Source organism: Balaenoptera borealis (assembly GCF_965194805.1).
Source record: "Balaenoptera borealis genome assembly, chromosome: 6".
NCBI classification, from domain to species: Eukaryota; Metazoa; Chordata; class Mammalia; order Artiodactyla; family Balaenopteridae; genus Balaenoptera; species Balaenoptera borealis.
In genome coordinates, this window is record NC_138863.1 from 71,778,145 (window position 1) to 71,799,522 (window position 21,378).

The 21,378-nt window shown below is 44.3% G+C and overlaps 1 protein-coding gene and 1 long non-coding RNA gene across 2 annotated transcripts in view; one reads left to right on the plus strand and one right to left on the minus strand.

Annotated features, from left to right (window-relative positions):
• LOC309630293 overlaps nucleotides 1–1,945 on the minus strand; it is a 30,885-nt gene extending 28,940 nt beyond the window's left edge. The window contains exon 1 of the long non-coding RNA XR_014245578.1: nucleotides 1,867–1,945. This is a non-coding gene — a long non-coding RNA (uncharacterized lncRNA). The remainder of the gene's footprint in view (nucleotides 1–1,866) is intronic.
• Nucleotides 1,812–21,378, plus strand: part of PLA2R1 (phospholipase A2 receptor 1) — a 130,677-nt gene continuing 111,110 nt past the window's right edge. Inside the window, 5 exon segments of the mRNA XM_082395228.1 lie at nucleotides 1,812–2,087; nucleotides 2,090–2,204; nucleotides 2,207–2,362; nucleotides 16,309–16,692; nucleotides 19,467–19,640. Of these exon segments, the coding sequence (XP_082251354.1) occupies nucleotides 1,827–2,087; nucleotides 2,090–2,204; nucleotides 2,207–2,362; nucleotides 16,309–16,692; nucleotides 19,467–19,640 (1,090 nt within the window). The 5' untranslated portion in view covers nucleotides 1,812–1,826.

The following is a 21,378-nucleotide window of genomic DNA, read 5'->3' on the forward strand; positions in this document are numbered from 1 at the left end:
ATTAATATCAAGGCTGCACTCTCCTACTTAATTATGCCACTTTGATAGCACTCAGCTGCCTCAATAGATGCCAGCCCACTCAGACAGGGCTGAACCATCTATACTTTGGGGTAATTCCCATAACACATGATGTAGTGCTGAGTCACAGGAGAGATTTATAAATACTTCATGACTGAGGTCTATATAGTCTCATATGCTGAAAGCATCCTTTTTCTGCATGTTTCAGGCAGGGATGCTGACTTCTATATGTAATAATATGCTATTGACTCAGGGCACACTTTGGAACTTTTCACATTCTCTCAGCCACACCTCTTACTCCAGCCACCTCTGCAGCGGCCAGCTCTGCACAGGTTCCCTCTGGGGCAACGTGACAGCACCTCACCTCTGGCCACGCCATGCACCTGTTGCTGCCTGCCGCAGGGCTTTCCAGTGGCCAAGGCATGGGACCAAGCTTGGAGCTTACCACTGCTATAGAAGTGCGCAGAGGAGTTAATAACCCTAGGACCACCTTCACCAGCAGAGACGGTCAGCCTAAGGATAAATGTTTCCCCCTTTCCTCTTCTCCCCAGGACAGACAGTTCTGAGACCTTCCGAGGTTCCTGCAGGACTGAGTGCATGTTGCTACAACAGTGGCCAAGGCAGTAGCTGTCCTTGCTTCCTTATTTCACTCTGATCTTCAATCCCACTCTCTGCCAGAGATCTCAACCCAGGCTCTGCTTTCTGGAGAACCAGGCTAAGACAATTTTATTAGTCTGTTTGGGCCGACTCAACAAAATATCAGAGACAGGGTGGTTTAAACAACAGAAATGTATTTCTCACAGTTTTGGAGGCTGGAAAGTCCAAGATCAAGTTCCTGAAGGTTTTGGTTTTTGATGAGGTCACTCTACCTGCCTTGCAGATGGCTACCTTCTTTCTGCGTCCTCACATGGCCTTTCCCTAGTGCCTGGATGGAGAGATCTCTCTCTTCCTCTTCTTATAAAGCCGACCTTATCTAGGACCCCACATTTAAGACCACATTTAAACTTGATTAACTCCTAAAATTCCTATATCCAAATACAACTACATTTGGGGGGTTAGGACTTCCACATATGCCTGGGGAGCTGGTGGGACACAATTCAGTCTAAAGCTGACAGTATTACTCAAAAATATCGGTTTGGTCTTGGCCAACAGGCAGCTGAGAAAGGCAAGGTTCTCCAAGACCCCATCGCCTTCCTTTTATTTTTTTAAAGCTCCCTTTTGCTTTCTTCCCTCCTCTTACGTTTTCATGACTAGCGTCATAAGCAATGTTTTGTTTAATGACTATTTAGGAAAGATCTTACATTAGCCTGTTCTCCTAAATATTGAATGTTTCTAGTGTTCCGCTAGTTATTTGAAAGACTACCCTTAGAAAGACTACATTCTAGTCAGGGTTTTCCTAGTTTAGGGAGGAACTTTTGCCAAGTTAGGGAGTAACCTCTTCTTAGAGCAAATCACTTTGCCTTTCTGGACCGGTTTTCTAGGTATAAAGCGGGACAAGGCAGTAACAGCTGTAACACGGGATAACCCAGCTATTTTGCTGGGTTAGGAGGATCCAAGGAGATGGAAGGGGGAGGTAGTTTTTAAATGGGAAAGGAGCTCAACAATGGAAGAACCTTCAGCGTACTCTGGAGTGAGGAGGGTAGAGACCCCGGTGCACCCCCAGGGATCTCCGGGCTCCACATTCGAGGGGAGAGGAGGTCCAGAGCGCTCCCAGCGCGCCTGGGTCCACGGAGCAGCTCGGTTTACTCTAAGCTGCCTGCTGCCAAACCCGCAGTGTTTACCATAATCCGGGTGGCTTGCAAACCCAGATGTCAGACTTCCCGTCCCAGAAATTCTCAACTCGCTCACCCCCACCTCCTATTTGGCCTCCGCAAGAAGGAGAGAGAAGGCTGGAAGCAGGAGGAGCGTGCACGGGGCAGCCTCACCCCTCCTCTCTCCCCACCCCAAAGGCAGGAATTTCTGGGATGGGCAGATGGTCCACCCCCTCTTCCTCCTCCTGCTCCAAGCCGGAGTGGGTAGGGCGGGGAAAATCTCCTAGACTTTTCCGCCTTCCAGCCCATAACCCCGAGTGCCCGCACACTGTGGCGACAGGGGTGACGGTGACGGAGTGGATCTCCGGGACGCAGGGGTGGCGAGGCCTGGGGGAGGGGTGGAGCGCGGAGGAGGCTGCGGTCCCGCCTCCCCCACCGCAGGGCCGGGCGCAGTGTCCGGCGAGTCCAGTGGTTAGCGATGTCGCTGCTGTCGCTGCTGCCACCGCTGCTGCCGCTGCTGCTGGCGGTGCCGGCGGGCTCCGCCGAGGGCGCGGCGGTGGCACTCACCCCCGAGCGGCTTCTCGAGTGGCAGGGTGAGTGTCCCCCGGCCCAGAGGGACCAGATGGGCACGTCGGGGGCGGGGGTGGGCAAGAGGAGGAAGGGGCGAAGCTGGGGCGGGCGAGGGCGGCCGGGATTATACGGTGGCCCGCGTCTCTGCCGTCCGGAGAAAGCCCTGCGGATGGGCTAGTCCTGCACGGGGACAGGCCCTGCACCCCCTCCCTGCCCCGCTTCCTCCAGGCTTCAGTCGGGGGCGCGGCGTGGGGCGGGGCCTCGGCTCGCAGGCGGTTTGACTCGGCTGCGGTCGGGGACAAGCTGCGCGTCGGAGGGTAGGAGATGTCTCACATGTAAACTTCCTAGAGCAGTGTATTTGGGAGGACCATCTCTGGGATAAATGATGGCAAAAAGATGTCCCATTTTGTCCCCTCCCAAAGCAAGCGCTCTGGTTGTACGCTGTCACCTGCGGAGCGGCCCCACGCCCTGCCCCTTCGGGAGAGAAAACACTCTTCTCTGTTAACGCCTGTCAGACCAGATGGGGAAGAGGAGCCCCTGTGGCCCCAATGAACTTGTGAGCTGGAGCAAGTTACCCTCTTTGCTCTTCAGTTTCTCCCCTTTGAAAAATGGGGCCTGTGACAGACATAGGACCCCTGAGGGTAAAATGTGATCCTTTGCAAGGCACACGGCAGGCCAGTGAGTGGAGCGTTCCTGCGGAGTTACCACTGCCATATACACGTGTACACGGGATCAACTGATCAAACATGTATTGAGCACCTACTGTACATAAGATTCATAAAGGGCTATGGACAGAGGCAGAAAGAGAGATCGCCCGCTTTCGTAAATGACTGTATGGGCTGGCTCTGAGGCAAAGGAGCCAGCGTGCAAAAGTGCAAAGCCCATGTGTGAAGGGAGGAAAGAGGTAGAGAGACGCTAAATAAACCAGGAGAAGCCTCCAGGCAGCCTCCAGACTCTCAGCCTTTGGGGATAAGCTTGGACAGAAGGAGTAGAACATGTCACCAATGTCTGTGTTTATTTTTTTCCCCTCTCAACATATTATGCATACATTTTGGAGGTAATCTTCTCTGGACTGTATTCTCTAGCATTCCTAGGAGGCTTTACCAGGGGCAGGTTGAGCAATTCTTATTCTAAAGTGGCCGAAGGTCAGAGGCCTCTTACCTCCTTTGTCAGTTCAATAAAAATGCTCCTGCAGATGCGCCTGCGACCCCATGGGGTGATCCGTCTCCACTGACAGTCGCTGTGCCACGCTTATTTCTTTACATTTTAAAATGTGGGTCTTGCCTGAGCACTAAATGTCTCTCTGGAACAGGGCAGCAGCCGGGAGGACAGAAGCTGCCACCTAGCCACACAGAGAGAATGAGCTGGTGATCCTCTGAGCCAGGATTAGCACTGATGGGCTAATCCCTTCTATATGTAGCAGATCCAAATCCCGGCTGAGACAGTTGCTAATCAGTGCCTTCTTTTTAATAGTCAAGGACACTATGAGGTTAGAATCATCCACTACCTCCTGTCCCCTCCAGGTGACAGTTTGCAAATCTGAAGGCATTTGACATAGTTGGCATAGAGATTCTTCAGATGTGAAAATGCTGCTCCTAATTTCTAAAGAGCACAGAGACTATGTGACGTTGATTGCTCCAGTCCTCACACAGGCTCCCCTCCTTGACTCCAAGCACTCACATCAGTGGAATTTCAAGTATAATCCAGATGGGTTTAAAATCAGGTTTTTCCTGTTTGTCCAAAGATGGAAACACAAAATCTTAGCGTTAGAAGGGACCTGAGACATTGCCTACTCCAGCCATCCATTTTTCAGATGTAGAAGCTGAAATACAGCAGTGTTTTTTAGCTGTGTTTGGGTGCCTACGTTTGCCACTGTGTTCACTGGACTACATTGACTTACTCTTAGCCATGATTGGCATCCCCAGAGCAACCAGGAGAAGATATGCACCTATGTCAGTTTCATATCCACTAATAAGGGATAGGTAGTAATACAAGGCAGATTATACATATAGTGTTTTTCATCTGAAAATTTCTTTGATATGTGTTACTGATTGATCTCTTATTTATTATAAGCATCCCAGCCTTGAGAGGCAGATGATGGACAGTATGGTGCTGACTTTTCAGTCATTTACCAATAAATTTGTATTTAAAAATCAGTAGATGCAGTGTCATATAGTAGTTAAGTTCATGGGCCCTGGAACCAGGTTGTTGGGTTCAAATCCTGGCTCTACCATTTACCAGCTGTGTGACCTTGGGCAAGTTACTTAAGCTCTCTGTGCCTCAGTCTCCTCATATGTAAAAATGGAACTAATAATAGTACTTACCCAAGTATTGTCCTTTTGTTTCAGTATCACCACGGTGCCCTCTTCCTCTGGCCAGTCCAGACCATTCTGACGTGTTGACAGCCCTGTAACAATTACTTCCCTGTGCACAGCACTGTACTTGGCATGTCTGCAGTCTGTCTCCTACCTCTAGTTGCTATAGCAAGGGACCTCATTGCGGTTCTGAAATCTGAGCCCTTCATTCTAGCAAGTGCTAAAACTTGATAATTTCATTCAAGTACCCCAGATACTGGGAGGGTAGAGGGCAGATCAAAGAAGGGGACAGGGCATCGTGGGGAAAAGTAGGCATAGTCTCTGTGGAGGTTGCTAAAGGAAATGAACGGGGGGCAAGTAAAAGAAGTTTGAAGCGACGTTGAGGGCTGAAAATTATAAATGTGAAATGGCCCCAACCAACATAGTAAGAGAGCTTCCCCTACAGCACTCAGCTTCCCAGCAGCAGGGGGGAGGGAGCCCACGGCTGTGTCAGTGCTCAGAGACGGTCAAGGTAGGCTCTTTTGAATGGCCAATGACCAAGGGAAGTGAGGGTGAAAGTAAGGAGATGAGAGAGATGGCAGAACAGGAAGGGTAGTGATTATACGATGGAAATAATGAATTTTGGAGATGGGTGCATTCTCAGTAGTGACCAGGTCCAAGGTATGGTTGCAGAAGTGATCACTAAAGCGAGAACAAGTGAAAGAAGGTCCTCGGAGCAGAGTGGGTCAAGGAACCGAGCGTCCAGAGCAGTACAGACATATCCGTCTGAAACAAATTTTCATTAAAAAACACCCTTACCTAATATGATGTGCTGCTACTTTTCTACTCTGTTCTACTCTATTTTGCTTTGTAATGTTCCACTCTATTTTGATTTCATGATGCATTAATGGGCCACAGCCTGCACTGAAGAAAACACTGGGCCAGAGAGTTGGGAGTTAAAGGCCTTGGGGTGGGGAGGCCAATGGGGTGTTTGCTGGAGTGACATAGTGAATGTGAGGAAGAGGTCCAGGGCGGTGCGCTCGGTATGGAGCAATGAAGAGAGGGTGCCACGAAGGAGAGGTTTCTGAAAGAGGGTGGTGAGAGCCACCCCCTGGAGGCAGCAGTGGGGAGGAGTCGTGACCCTGAGATTTTTCCCTTAGCTCCCATTTCTAATACAAAGGTCAAAATGCCCCTCACCACAGCCAGCTGGGTGCTATTAATGCATACCCTTCCTTCACAGGTGAAGACAGGTTGAGTAACTTGCACCTACAGGAACTTGTAGAGTAGGGATGTGAACCGGATCCACAAGCACTAATGCGGAGGACCCCTGTACAGCCTTGTGACCTGATAAGATAGCTCATTCTTATCCCACTGTTTGCTGGGAGCATGTGACTTGATTATGTGACATGAGGAACAGGAGGCCAGCCTCTTGCTCTCTTCAACTCCTCCTTTTCTAAACCTGTACTTCCACATGTAGGAGTAAATATTTTCACAGAGCCGAAATGTGCAAAGCCATTGATTTTTTTCTAGGCAATTTTTATATCCCTGGGCAATGAGCCATTCTCCTAATCTGGGGATTTGGAATTTAAGTAAAAGCATGATCAGCTCCTGGTTTAGCTGCCCTGCCTGGCCATCAATCACTCCAACCCTCAGCCTCTGTTTCTTCCATCTCTGTTCATCATCTTTCAGAAACTCTTCCACTTTATACTTTTCTCATCCCAGTTTCTCTGACCGGCTTCTTTCCTCATGAGTCTTTGAGAGTCAGCATAGACTTCCAATTTTTCTGGTCCTTTTTACTCTTTCTCATTAGCTCCTAACCTCTTTTCCTATTATTGGTTGTCACAGTAACTGATACTACACCATGTGGGTTCCACACCAATTACCAGAAAGGTTGAGCCATACAGAGTTTCGTTGTCCCCTCAGCTTCCCTTCCTTGAGCTAAGAATTTGCTTATTTATATCAGGATTTCTGAAGAAACAATTCTTTGTTCTGCCTCTTCTGAACTCATCCCTATGTGATGAATCTTCATATGATCTATCAAAGTAATGTATTTGAGACATTTATAGACCCTTGTCTCCATCTTCTTTTAGAAATTATCCTTGAAAGCCTTTTAGGAGATGTTCCAAACCAAAGCTTGGAACATAAATTATATTTTTTCATTGATCAGAGTGAAAAGAAATATTACAGTTCATAAAAGAAACAAACACAAGAACACCTTATAAACACTACAGTAAGTCACTTAGGGTAGAATATTTTATAAAGTCATTCAAGAAAAATGGAGGAATTTTATGAGAATTCCTATAAACTGGGTTCTGTGATACAGAGCTGAACAAAATAGACAAGAGTTTTCTGCTTTCATGCGGGCCACATGACTTTCTAATTTACTATACTTTCCAGACTACTACAGTTCCAAAGAAATATGCTAATGAAAAAATTTCATTACTTCTGGCTTTTTGCATCACGCTCTTGAGAACTTTCCTTTTCGGTTATGAAAATATAAACAGAAAATTCAAAGTAATCATTTAACTATAAACATTGTTGTCTTATTTTGCTGCTATTTTTCACTACCCATGTCCAAAGTTAAGATTTGTTTTTCTTTTACTAACATTTATAAAGGTGTCATAGTGACTGAGGTAGTCCTTATCAGGATCCTATGAGGACAGCACTATAATTAATTAAGCCCATTGTGCAGATGGAGAAACTAAGGCAGATACTCTCAACCTCAAGCAGTTCTGCCCTAAAAGAAGTGCTCTGTGGTTTGCCGAGGTCTTTTTTCCACAGTGTTAGCCTTGGCCAGTTAACAGGGCAGTCTTTATGGGCGTGTGACCAGAACTGTCTCGTAGGGCTCCATGCTCAGCAGGGCCTTGCCCTTGGGGTTGAATTCTCTGTGGTTTGGGGTCTTGGAATTCTTGGTAATTTTTATTTCTGAATTTGTGCTCTGGGTGTGAAATCCTGTGGGACAATGGCGCACAGACCAAGAGATTAAATCTCAGGCCCTCTTCACGTCACCTCCCCACTTTCCTTGGGTGGGTTTTCAGCCTCCCCCTCCATACTCCTGTGCTCCGCCCACCATGGCAACAGGTTGCCTTGGGGCTGGGAAACTGAAGGCCCAGGGCCTGGGAGTGGACGGCCAGTGGTATCTGGGGGCAGGACAAGGCTGCTGTCCCCACCTGGTTGGCAGCACCATTGCATGTTCCGTGGGTACTGAGTGGGGACCTATCACCTGTCCCCAGTCCAGGTACTGAGCGTGTTCCCAGAGCTTTCTGCCACGGAGGTTGCAACCCCTCACAGGCCCACGGGAAGTGAAGATTGACTGGACTTCCCTGTCCCCTCCAGGGCCCTACATTTTCGTTTTACTCTGGGCTCTGTGAATTACGTAGCTGAATAAGAAGCATGGGACTGTTATGAGTTGAACTGTGTCCCCCTCAAAATTAAGATGTTGAATTCATAACCCCCCAAATACCTCAGAATGAGGCCTCATTTGGAGATAGGGTCTTTTCAGATGTAATCAAGTTACAATGAGGTGGTTAGGGTGGGCCCTAATTTAATATGACTGATGTCCACCTAAGAAGGGAAAATTTGGACACAGAAATATGCATAGAGAGTAGATGATATGAAGAGACACAAGGAGAAGACAGACATCTACAAGCCAAGGAAAGAGGCCTGGAACAGATCCTTCCCTCACAGGCCTCCAAGGAGCCAACCCAGCCGACACCTTGATTTTTGACGTGTAACCTCCGGATCTGTGAGACAACAAATTTCTGTTTAAGCCACTCAGTTTGTGGTACTTTCTGATGGCAGCCTTAGCAAACAAGTACAAGGACTAACAATATATCTACCATTAAGAGTTGGATTTGGTTGTGTTTTCTTTTTCTTTCTTTTTTTAAAATATTTATTTATTTATTTGGCTGCACCGGGTCTTAGTTGCGGCATGCTGGATCTTCGTTGCCATGTGCAGGAGTTTCAGTTGCAGCATGCAGGCTCTTAGTTGCGGCATGCAGGCTCTTAGTTGCGGCATACGGGATCTAGTTCCCTGATCAGGGATAGAGCCTGGGCGCCCTGCATTGGGAGTGCAGAGTCTTAACCACTGGACCACCAGGGAAGTCCCTTGGTTGTGTTTTCACTTCTGTCTCCCACTTAATACATATTTTTCTTGAGTATATTCTCAAAGCAGACAAGATGGATAGCTCAGTGTGAACACTTCTGCTTTCAATAACGTCACATCATTTCCAGGGTTGTTTGGTTGTTGGCTGAGTTGTTTTCTGCTTTTGTTTGTTTTGGTGACCCAGTCTTTGAATCATATCCCCCAGGGCTTCCACACGAAGACATGTTGAGGGAAGTTTAACAATGTTCTGTCTTATTGTTTCTTGCCATAACATGGTCTTCTGTAGCAAGACTCCCTGGTGACTGAGATGGTATATTTTCAGCACAGTCTATAAGATGTTAACAGAGCCGCTGTGAATAATGAGTTTCACACCAGCAATGTCTGAATGTCTGTTAGATACTTTCCAGTTAAATAAAGACAAAAATGATGGAGGAATAGACTAAAAACTAAAAGGAAGAAAAATGTTTTCAACTCAGTTTAAAAATTCACTGGTAAGATACAGAGACACAGCGAAGAACTTTGAAAGAGAGAAGATTTTCTGCAGAGGTCAGAAGATTTACTGCTAAATGTGATGGACGAAGAGGGGGGGCGGGGAGGGAATGAGAGTGGCAGAGTGGCAAGGATAGTCTGGAAGGGTTAATCTACTTCACACAGGGGTTGGTGACAGGCAATTTGAATCCTGACAAAACTGGAGCCCGGTGGGGCAGATTAAACCAGGTTTCATTTTTCCTGCGTGCGAGAAAGAGTATTGTATGCCTCGTGGAACTTGGAGTGACGATTTGGGGAGATTAGGAAGAAAAGGGAAGAGGACATGTAAAAAGATTTAGCAAGAGGGGTCCCACAGGCCTGTGGAGGTGGTGATTATCCAGGTTCAGAAGGTGCAGGAGAATAAAGAAGGCTCAAAGTCAAGGACAATGCTAGGGCAGGGAAAGAGAAGAAGTTCTGAGACAGGACAAGGGGATATTTTAAAACATACTTAACTTTTTAGTTGATTATAGAAATCAATTGTTAGGAAGCCACGGGCTTTGTTAAATGCTGTCAGATTGTCAAGAGATAAACACCAAATCTCAGATGATCTGGGATAAAAATGCAAGTATTCATGCAGAGATGGCCAAGGAGGACAGAACACACTTTTCACTTTGTTCTGTCCTTTCAAGTACAATGCACATGCTGCATGCTGCAAACGTCAGAAATTCCTTGCTTATTGGTTTGGAAAGTCATATTAAGAATCCAGCTTCTCTGCATCGTTCAGCCATGAACGGGACTTGATTCAGCCCCACATAGCATCCCTTCCTGCTACAGAGTAATCTAAGTAAGGAAAACAATCAAATCTGAATCTGAGTCACTGGACAGGACAAACCTGAATTTGTGTAGCTGGAAAATGTCAATACATCTCAAGAGAGAAGCTGCTCAACTTTAGATTGGTTTCAGGGCAGAGATGCCCTCCCCATACTTCCTGGACCCTTTCCATGCCGAAACTGAGATACTGTCAGAAGAGCAAGGAACTGGACAGATTCAAGAGATGATCCGGGGAAGGAAATGCTTGAGCCCAGCACCAGCTGTGTGGGTAGATGGAGTAGAAGAGGTTTAAACCCAGGGGAATGGAGTAGGAGATTGAAATTGGAGTGCAGTGGGCAAGCTGTGGGCTTCCTATTAGGAAGCTTGTCTTAAATATTGCACTTGACATGAACCGTGCATTTGAGCTTTTCCTTCCAGTTCCCATAACATGGAAGGGCCCAGAGGCCGGTTTATACGTCGGTTGGATTAGGTGCCACCGTCATGGTGTTATTTATTAAACACCAGAAAACCCTTTGCTTGCCTAAAGTCCACCATAAAAAGAGGATTTCTTTAGGAATTGTTTCGTTGTTTGTTTCAAGTGTTTTGGTTTTTTTTCAATCAGAAGAACATACATCTCACGGAGGCTTAACATTTCAAATCGTATCTGATTTACGTAACACTTCATACCTCAGCCAGTTCTAAGAGTAGCTGTTTAAAGGATAAGGGGACACTGAAAGGCGGGTGGAAGCAATCAGAAGGGGTGCTGAGCATGAAGTGGAAGGGCCTCAAGAGGAAATTCCTGCAGGGACCCCCAGTTGGCACTCTTCCAACTCTAATCGCAGCCCCAGGCTTTATTCTCCAACTTCATGGTATCATAGGGATTGGCCGGCATCTGACAGTGTATCGGATTCCTGAAGCCAGAAAACAAGTGATTGCAACTACCTTTTCCAGAATCCTCCCATTCTGTCGATCACCAAATCCTGTCATTTCTTCCCTCTTTGAATTCTCTCTCTAGTGACTAGAGTCTAACCATTCCCTTCCTTTCTCATCACCACCAGTTGAACTGACACCTCTGTCTCTCTTACCGGATCAAAGCAATAGTCTTCAGACTGTTCTCCATTCTGCACGTGGGCTGTCTCATCCCAGCTGAGAACTCCTCCAGGACAGGAACTTGGACATTTTTCTCACACCTCTACTCTCCTAAAACCGTGCTGGGCACACAAAAATGCTCAATAAATGTTTTTATCGAATGATTTACCACCCTGGTTCATCTTCCACACCACAGCCTCAGTCATGCCTTCTCTTGTTCCAAAAATTCCCTTTATCTGAATAACATACAAATTTTTGAATAAAATTTAAGCTCTTCATAAAATGGCCCCAAACCACCTCTTTCCAACTTTGTATTCTACAACCACCAAACACTTTTAGATATTGAGGCTCTTGTCACCCTAGAGCTGATTATTTTCATCACCTCTGAGCTTTGATGATTTTTGCTCTGTCCACAGTGCCCCCGGCCCAACCCTTCACCTCTCCGTCTATACCTCCTGCACTACCTGAACCCTCCCTCTGTAATGTGGACAGGCACCCATGCTGGGCTAGTTCACCCATGTACCTCCATGTGCAACAAATATTAGGTCCCTATCAAATGTCTGTTGAATGAAAGTGTGTGTGTGTGTTCTTGTGAGAGAGTGATTGACTGATTGATTGATTTCTCTGATCTTCTAGGCCAAAGTGACCCCTTCTAACTCCTGCCTTCCACCTTATTGTGCTTATACCTCTTATGTCAATATGTATTTTGGCATTAAGTTATAGTTCTTCCTGTACACTTCATGATGTACCCCCAGGGAGAACATCAGTTCCTCGAGGGCAAACACTATGGCACATATATCCTTCTATCTGCAGGGCTCCTAACACACCACCATATTAGGCACTCAGTTAATGTTTGTTTGAAATTTCAAGTCTCCCACTTCAAATAATTTGGCAACAATCTACAGCAGCTCATTTTCTGCTTTCTAGGTTATAAATGAATGGATGTAAATAGAGTTAGACCTATATGGTTTTCACTAAGTATATCAATATAAAACTTCTAAGAAAAAAATGGATTTGGAAAAAAAAATGTGTAAGAATGATTCAGTTAAATGAGCTTTACAGTCCCATCCGGCGCTGAAGTTCATGGTTCTGGGAGTATGGGTAGGTAGTCTCCTCTGCTATGTCCATGTTCCTTCCGCTGCTGTTCTGCTGTCCCCTCCCCAGAAAATGGGCCAGTACGTGCACACACACACACCCACACACACACACACACACACTCTCCACCCAGAAAGGTCTGATGCCACTGAGGTGCCATGTCCACCTCACACATGACATCACTTGAAGATCCAGTCAAGTGTTTTAAATTCTGGTCTATTTTCTTTTTCTTATCTTTCATCACTTGTTTTTAAGGGCTTATTTGAAGTGCAGTTACAATGTTTTCTTTGGAACTGATGGAACTCCCTTCTTTTCCTTAACTAGGAGAATTCCCATGATTCCAGAATGAATAGATATAGTTTTAAAGAACAGATATTTAGATAAATGATTCCTCTATCTCTGGTACCCTACACAGTGCCTTCCACATAGTCAGCACCCAGTGAATGCTTGTTCAATGAATGAATAAATAAATAAATAAATAAATAAATAAATTCACCTTCTATTCCTTAGAAATACATGTCATCTTGAGGGGCCAAAGGGTGGATCTAAAATGATCTCGTCTCAAAAGGCACTCAGAAGTAGAAAGTAGAGCCCCTATCTTCTATGGATTTTATTTTATTTTTTAAGGATGAAAATTAGTTTATAAGTTACTTCTGGTAAACCAATCCTTTTTCTCCTTCTAAACTTATAATTATGAAGGGAAGTATAATAGCATTTTACTGCAAAGAGATTTAGTAATTCTGGCAGTACTTCATTAATCACTTAATCAGTGTTCAAGCAGAACTGATGTCCTTGACATATATAATCAATCTTGATTCCTCCCACATTTGATCTTCATCCTTTTTGAAATCTGTCTACAGACACTAAGGATTGGTGGCTTATTTTCATATTATGTTTTTGTTAGAGATGACTCATATACACATATAATAATAATCCAAATATTGATACCTATATTGGGTCTCCTCATAGTCTATTTGAAAACAGTTGTTTTCTATTCAGTGAATTTATGGAGATTAATGGTGCTAGGACCAGATTCTATTATAGCTTAATGGGAAAATGGGATTGGGCTGTTTTTTAGCTTAGTGTGACATATTATTCTTTTGGAGATGGCATGTTTATTGTTATTGGTAAGCCAGAGCTACTTGTTTATGATACATTCGGAGGAACTTTTCCAAAGCCACATCCTAAAGGTACCTGGGCTTAGAAATATGATAGCACCCTAAAATTGAGCAGTAGGGAATTAAGTTTGTCTAATATCTTCTGCTTTGGAAAGGTGTTTTTATGACCAGTGGTAAAACTACAGAAGCTCTGATTCTACCACTCCTTTTCTCTTAACACTTAATAATTTGGATATTTTAAAACATTATTTATTCACCTCAAATTTTAGTGATTTATAATTTCCATGTCCATTTACTTACAGACCACTCGTTTACCCATGCATAGACTGCTGGTCAACATCAAGCATTTTTGTCTTTCTTGTAAGAGAGCTGCAGTATAGACTTTACAGGTTGACAGCGTGGCAGATGAATAGATGAAGACTCAATTCATAATCACACGTGTATTTGAACAAATGAGACAAAGATTTTGTCATCTGGTTATCTGAGGAATATTTTTCCTCCATGAAAGGTGATAGCATGGTATTTCTGGATTGTTAACTAAAATGTCTACACCTACTATGTGCTGCAGAATCTAAAGTAAAAATGAGCTTTTGTGCTAATGCTAGAAGTCTTTGGGGGTATGCTCAAATTAGTACTCTACAGGTGTTCAACCAGACCTACGGCTGGATCTGCAGACTAAGAACCAGGAAGCCAGAAAGATGATAATGGCAATAATAACAACAACTCCTGCGTTGTTGGAGTTGTGAATTACAACTCACATTTACTGAGGTCTTCCCGTGCCATGGTAGCGCGTGTTGTGCTTTGCAAGGGTTATTTAATGGAATACCCTTAACATCCCTATGAGGTGACTATCATACATATTCCTAGTTCAAAGAGGAAAGGCAAGGCTCACAGAGATCAAGAAATTTGCCCAAAGTCACAAGTCTGGTCTGTGGCGGATCTGTCTGATTCCAGAGCTCTCAACCACCAGCCAGGTAGTCTACCCACCTATCTTCGGTGTATGAACTGAGGCCCAGAGGGCTATGGTACAGCCAGTGAGTTGCAGAGCTGGATATATTTGAACATATATATTAGATAGAAGCTAAACTACAGAACAATTATAGTAAAATAATTATCCTTTAGTGAAAAATTAATGGGACTCTGGGCTAGCTAGAAAGTAATTAGTAGATTACAACAGAAATTAAGGTTAACATTCTACCCAGGCATGGAAAGGTGAATAGGAGAGCTGGAGAGAAGGTTAATAATTCTCAGAGTCCACACTGCATTGGCGAGAGGTAGATTTGATCTTGAATGACTATTACTAATAACCACACAGACATGGGCTTCATTAGGAAAACAAATTTCCTGATCTAAATGAAATCTCCCTAAAACAGTTCATTCTCTGCCCCCTGCCCCGACTCCTTTCTCTTTTGTTCTGGTGTATGGTGATCAAAGCAATTTTCTGACAACTAATTCAACTCCTCAAATATATGGTTATAAATAAGGTTATCAATTATTACATGAAGTATAGCTTCCATTAATACACTGGCAATCTTTTTTCAACAGTGTCTTAAGTGATTTTGGCTATTGTAAATCAGTTCTTCTTGGCCTGAGCAACTTTAGAAAAACAAAAAGAACTTTTACCTAAATGAAACATTCCAGTGCACGAGGAGGCTCATTCTGCAGTGTTCCCAATCTCTAGAAGGCTCTGCCTGTGTCCACTATGGCCCTGCCACCGCACACACCTGGCCCTAAATCACAGCCGTTTTAAGGGAACCTGATAATGTCCCTTTAGATTTTTGAAGAATGGACAGGAAGTAAGACGTGAGAGCAGAGCCTAGTGAATAGGAGAACAAAAGAGCTCTTGGACCTGACCAGACAGTCTGAGCTGAGTAACCCAGCAACCTTAAGCCTAAGTAAGCAGCAGCTGCCAGCGTGTTTAATCAACATCAAACATTTACTGAACTTCCACGATGTGCTCAGGACACTCTGAACTTGGACAAAAGAAATCAGACATGATTTCCACCTTCAAAAAACCTGTGGGAGGACATGTTCATAACTGTTGTGTAATAGGTGCCTTCCAGGCCAGCGACTTGAGGTAAAGTCAGGTAGTGGGCAGGTAGATACCACTAAGCCCTGGCTGGGCCCTGCCAGCTTTTCCACAGGAAACTCACCCAAATCTCTTCTTCTGGCTCCCAAAGGTTAGAGGCTCAGGGGTATATCACAAAATGTCTACTTCCTCCACATTCCCACGTGGCCTGTGTGGTTTCTATCCTGTCACAGTGCTCTTGCAACCTCTCATGTACCTAGGTGAGGGGCCTCACCTAGTGTCCTGGGCATCTGTCTGCTGTTGCCCAACAAGGATGTTCCCAGGAGGAGGCCATCCCCATAGCGTATGTCCCCACCCTTCTACTCCTGATGGACCCAGCACAGAAAACAAATGTGGAGAAGCATTTTTTCTCACCAGCATTGCGTCTTGTATCAAGACACAAAGCAGCCCTTAACTTCTATCCTTTAGGTTTTCTACTGAAATTTGATGGTGGAAATTTTCATTTCAGTGGCTCTTGATTCAGCTGCCACATTCCTAACATTCAGGCACTTGTCTGAAGAAAACCAAAGTGTCACCATGCCTCTGGGCACCCAATGTCTCTCCCTTGCAGCGCTGAGTATTATCACCAATCCCTGCTCTCTCTTCAGTTGTGGCAATCTCCTTTTCTATCAGTACCATTCCGGAGTGGATTCACAAGCATCCTTTGTTACTGGAGGGCCAATGCAGTCTTAGACCAGAGGTTTTCCATTAGCTCTAATAAGTCCATGTATGCTTCCCAAGAAACTCCTTTGTTTTGTGCAAATCAAGCCCCCGTGGTGGACCTCACGCATTAAATTCAGATCTTTTTGCGACAGCTGTCAGTGTGACATATCACAGCTCAGACATGCACATTAGGATCCTCCAGACACTGGTTAATTATATATGAAGATTCTATACCATATCTTCTATTTTGCTGTTTCAGATAAAGGAATCTTCATTATCCAAAGTGAGAACCTCGAGAAATGCATTCAAGCTGGCAAATCTACACTGACCCTGGAGAGTTGCAAACCACCCAACAAGTACATGCTGTGGAAGTGGGTTTCAAACCACCGCCTCTTTAACATCGGAGGCAGCGGCTGCCTGGGCCTGAATGTGTCTAATCCAGAGCAGCCGCTGAGCATATACGAGTGTGATTCCACCCACATTTCCTTGAAGTGGCGCTGTAACAGGAAGATGATCACCGGCCCACTCCAGTACATGGTCCAGGTGAAGCACGACAACACGCTTGTGGCCTCCTGGAAATATCATCATAAGTGGGTTTCCTATACGTCAGGCAGTGGAGGCATTTGTGAATATCTGCACAAAGGTAAAAAAGAATTTCAACCAAAGTACACATGAAATGATATGTTTAGCAAGTTTGCCCATAAGTAAAGATTTGTAAAATATATGAAAGAGGTACACAGCACCTAGAACCTCCAGACACTTCTACTAAACACAATTTAGTTGCTTATTCGCTTATTGTAAAAGGATTACTGGAGTCTTGGAATGGGCTTGCTAAATTCTGCTAAAGAAGCAGAACTGTGAATTTAAAGGCACTAGAAGAGAAAACACTTAAATAACTTTGGGAATCAATGGAAAGGAGAAAGAACAGGAGGACGAGGGAGAAAGAAAATAAGAATAGAAGGAAAAGATTTTTTGAAGTTAGACTTTCAGGATGAAAATAAGAGCCTCTCCTGTCAATAATTCTTTTATTGTAGAAACTTTGTCCCATGTATAGAGTGTGTCTGCAGGGCACCTCAGTGCCTCCTAAGGCCTGGCTGGCATCCGTGTGGTGGTCATGTTACAAGGCATTTATTTTATTTATTTATTTTTTTAAAGATTTTTTGACGTGGACCATTTTTAAAGTCTTTATTGAATTTGTTACAATACCGCTTCTGTTTCATGTTTTGGTTTTTTGGCCCCGAGGCATGTGGGATCTTAGCTCCCCGACCAGGGAGCAAACCCACACCCCCTGCATTGGAAGGCGAAGTCTTAACCACTGGACTGCCAGGGAAGTCCCATGTTACAAGGCATTTAAAGGCAGACTATTGTCAGGGGTTATTTGGTGTGTGCCGGGGAGCAGGAAAGCATGGTTTTGGTGGTGGGTAGGGGGAGGTGTTTTCATTTTCCATAGTTCTGTGATATTTGGTATTTTTAAACAGAGAAAGAAAGCAGCTTAGTTCTGAAATTCTGAAACCTCAAACCTGTTTGTCAGGTATTGTTTTGTAGCTCTCTTCATTCATTCATCCACCCATTCACCGTCCATCACACATTCATTGAACACTGACTTTCTGTGCGGGGCATCTGATTTACAAAGGCCAACAGGACAGGTGTGGTCCCTGCCCTCGTGGTGCTCTGTAGAATTATGGCTTAATAAGAGCTTCTATTTCTAAGAACTCTAGGAAGCAGAGCAAGGAGCTACCGAGATCTCAAGCAAGACTTTCTCCCGTACCTGCGAGAAATGAGTAAAGAGAGACAGAGCCAAGAGCAAGCCATTTTCAGGACTCACTACAATAAAGCAAGCGCTGCAAACCAGCACTCTGAATAATCTACAGTTCTAAGGAAGAACTTGGCATTTTGTTCCAGGTTAACATTTTAGCCATATGCCCACACTCACAATGCATGCAGAGGAAGACTGAGTAGAAGGCAGAGGATGGAAACAAGAGGATGTGTCCTGGTATACCAGTAGTTCCTAACAGCCTCAACCTCTAGGGCTGACGGTGTGGAGTGAGCTCAGGCAACACCCTTCCCCCGCCAGCTGTGGGAGAGGGTGGGAATCTCCACAGCCAGCCCTTTCGCTCCAGGACCTACTGATTTAATTGAGGGTGGCCCTGATCCCCCTCACTATAGAAAGCCCCAGCTGAGTCATGAAAAGTTGTTGTTTCCTGCTTAAGGCCAAGGACGACTGATCATTGAAATACTCTGAGGGAGCAGCCAGCCGGCCACTCAGCAGGGCCATCTTTCTCCTAGACCACTGCAGGGGCCTCCAGCCGGGCATCCACTTTGCCCTCTCTCTGTGTACATTCTGTTTGCCACTGGGCACCCCGTGAGTCTTTAAAAATCGGATCATGTGACTTTCCCATTGAAAACCCACTGATGACTTCCCACCGCCTTCAGGGTAAAGGTGATGTGGCAGAGCCGGCCCTCTGTGGGTTGACGCTCCAGTGCCCTTCCTGGTTCCGCTTCGCACTGGGCCTCCCTCCTCCTCCCCGTCCACCCCGCACGGTTCTTGTCGCAGGTCCCCCGTACTTGCTGCTCCTTATGCCCCAAGAACTCTTTTCCAAAGACTTAAACCTCCCTTCCCCCGGTTCTTATTCAGAGGCCTTCCCTGACCACCTTATCAAAAATAGTACCTCCACCCCTTCCCCCCCCACACACACACAGTCATTCTGTTCTTACAGTATTTTGTTTTTCTTCATGGTACTTATCACTACCTGAAATTACATGTTTACTTGTACATTTGCTTTCTCTTTTTTTCTCCCCACTAGAACAGAAGCTCCATATGAAAGCCAACTTTTACTCATTTGTTCACTATTACATCATATACCCAGTGCTGGACACATTAAATGCTCAACAGATGTCTGCTGAATGAATAAATTAATAAATGCCTATGAACCTCGAGATTCAGATGCTGATGGCTGATGTATTTGGGGACTGGAAGATATTTTAAAGTGAAATCTCCAGCTACATACAATATCTTGAAATAACCAATAATGGAAAAGAATCTGACGCTGTATACCTGAAACTAACACAATATTGTAAATCAACTATAGTTAAATAAAAATAATAATAATAAATAGATAAATTTTTTCTTCTCTTCCATTCACAAATATGTATGCTACTGCAGCAGTGCACCATAGTGAATAAACAAGGAGATAAACATACAAACAAACCATTTATCAGCATTTCCCCTGAACACAGCACTCAGTCTTGCACTTTTCCATATACTAGACACTGAGGTCCTGAGGGTTCACTGTGGTAAAGCGAGGGCCTTGCCCAGTGTAGGTTTTCAGTCGATAAAAAATGCATTCACTTTATGACAGTTTCCAAAGATAAAGCTGACATACTACTTATTTGACTTTGTCCTTTTCTTTCTCCTAGATTTGTATACAATCAAAGGGAATGCCCACGGGACACCGTGCATGTTTCCCTTCCAGTATAACCGGCAGTGGCATCATGAATGTACCCGGGAAGGGCGGGAAGACAACTTGCTGTGGTGTGCCACGACCAGCCGATACGAAAGAGATGAGAAGTGGGGATTTTGCCCAGATCCCAGTAAGAATAAAATCTAGTCTTCTCCATATGTCATGAAGGAATCAAGGATGATTAGAAAGTTATTGTATCTAAAGGAAAGCACTGAGATTGATCTACTAAAATCTGAATAAGCTCTTTGATTCCATTTATCCAGACTTTGATTTTGTGTTTGTTTTTGCCTTGAAAAGACAATTTTGATGTATATTCCTTTTTTTCCTTAAGTTCAAAAGATGTTAATTAGCCATTCCTCATTAAGTTCAGTACATAAGGATGCTTTAACCAGAATCAAATTATAATACTCTGTGATCTCATTAATCCCAGCTTCCAGGCAGGATACTTCAAACAAACCTGAATGCATATAAAGCTCAGTTATCCTTCCAATCCACTCCCTCTTATGAGCTGCCTTAACTTCTCCATGTCCTGACTGCTTGCCTTGCCCATTGTCAAGTCCAGGCATCAGCTGGCCCTTGATGATCTTTTTAAAATCGCAGTCGCCCTCGTTATTTCTCGACAATGAGTTCTTGTCTTGATTCCCTTTCCTTGTTACTCGATTTCTAGCTATAACCTCAAAATCTTTTTCTCTTCTTAACCCAATTTTCAAGGTCCAATGACAGCTGCAATGTTCTAAATTTTTTTTTTGTCAGTTAGTACTTTATTATTTTATTGTATTTTCATTTAGCTTAAAGGTTTCCAGTGGTTCTTAAGTATTGGGGGTTATTTATATATACCTTCTACTTTCTATATTCAATTTCCTTCACCTTGGTTTCTGCAAGGCAGAGAATATAGCTTTTATAATCTCTTCATGTTCCATGCCTACATTCCCTCCACATAGTTAACAAAATGCCACAAAGAAATTGAAACAAAAAGAAATTGAAGAGATTAACTCCAAAGAATCTGATTTATAAATTGCCTGTTGAATTGTTTTCTAATCTAAGAGCCAGTACAGCTTAGTGAATAAGAAAGAGTGTAGGTTTTGAAATCGGAAAGACCAAGGTTGGAGTCCTGCTTCTTCCCAACGATGAGATCCTGAGTCTCACCTTCCTCATTACAAAATGGAGATAATAACAGTACCTATTCGGGTTATTGAGAGGATACAATTAGATGACGCATCTAAGCCACTTATCATAGTACCTGGTACTCACCAGGATTACCATCATCATCATCATATCATCATCAGGCCTAACTTATCCTTTCAGCATGTGCTTCTGAATCAATGATCCTACCTCTTTATTATCTGTCAACAGCACTAAGCTAAGCATAGTGTTGGGACTTAGGATCCTCTCTTCAAAGAACTTGACCTCTAGATGGAATACAGGAAAGACAGATTTGCTCCATGCCTGGAAATGCAGACTATATTTGACATGATGCTCTAGAATCACCTGGGGGATAGTTTAAAACATATATCCTTGCCCAGTCCCAGAGATGCAGTGAGCATTTGCATCTTTGACAAGTGGCCCAGGTGATCCTGTGGCAGATAATTCTTCATCAGACAATTCATAATATGCAGGTAGTTCTACGCAACATACATCTATATACAGGGGTGATGTCAAGACATTTAGCAACCAATCTAGTATGAGCTCTTGGTCAATCCAAGTGGAGACCTTAATGTGGAGGTTAGGAGTCCCAGAGGCCCACTGCTGGTATTAACCCCTTATCCGCTGTAATGTGAGGGGATGCTGAGGCAGAAAGGGGCACTTGAGGAGCTCAGGACAGCAGCTTCACCAACCAGCATTAAAGTATTTCATCATTTATTAACTGT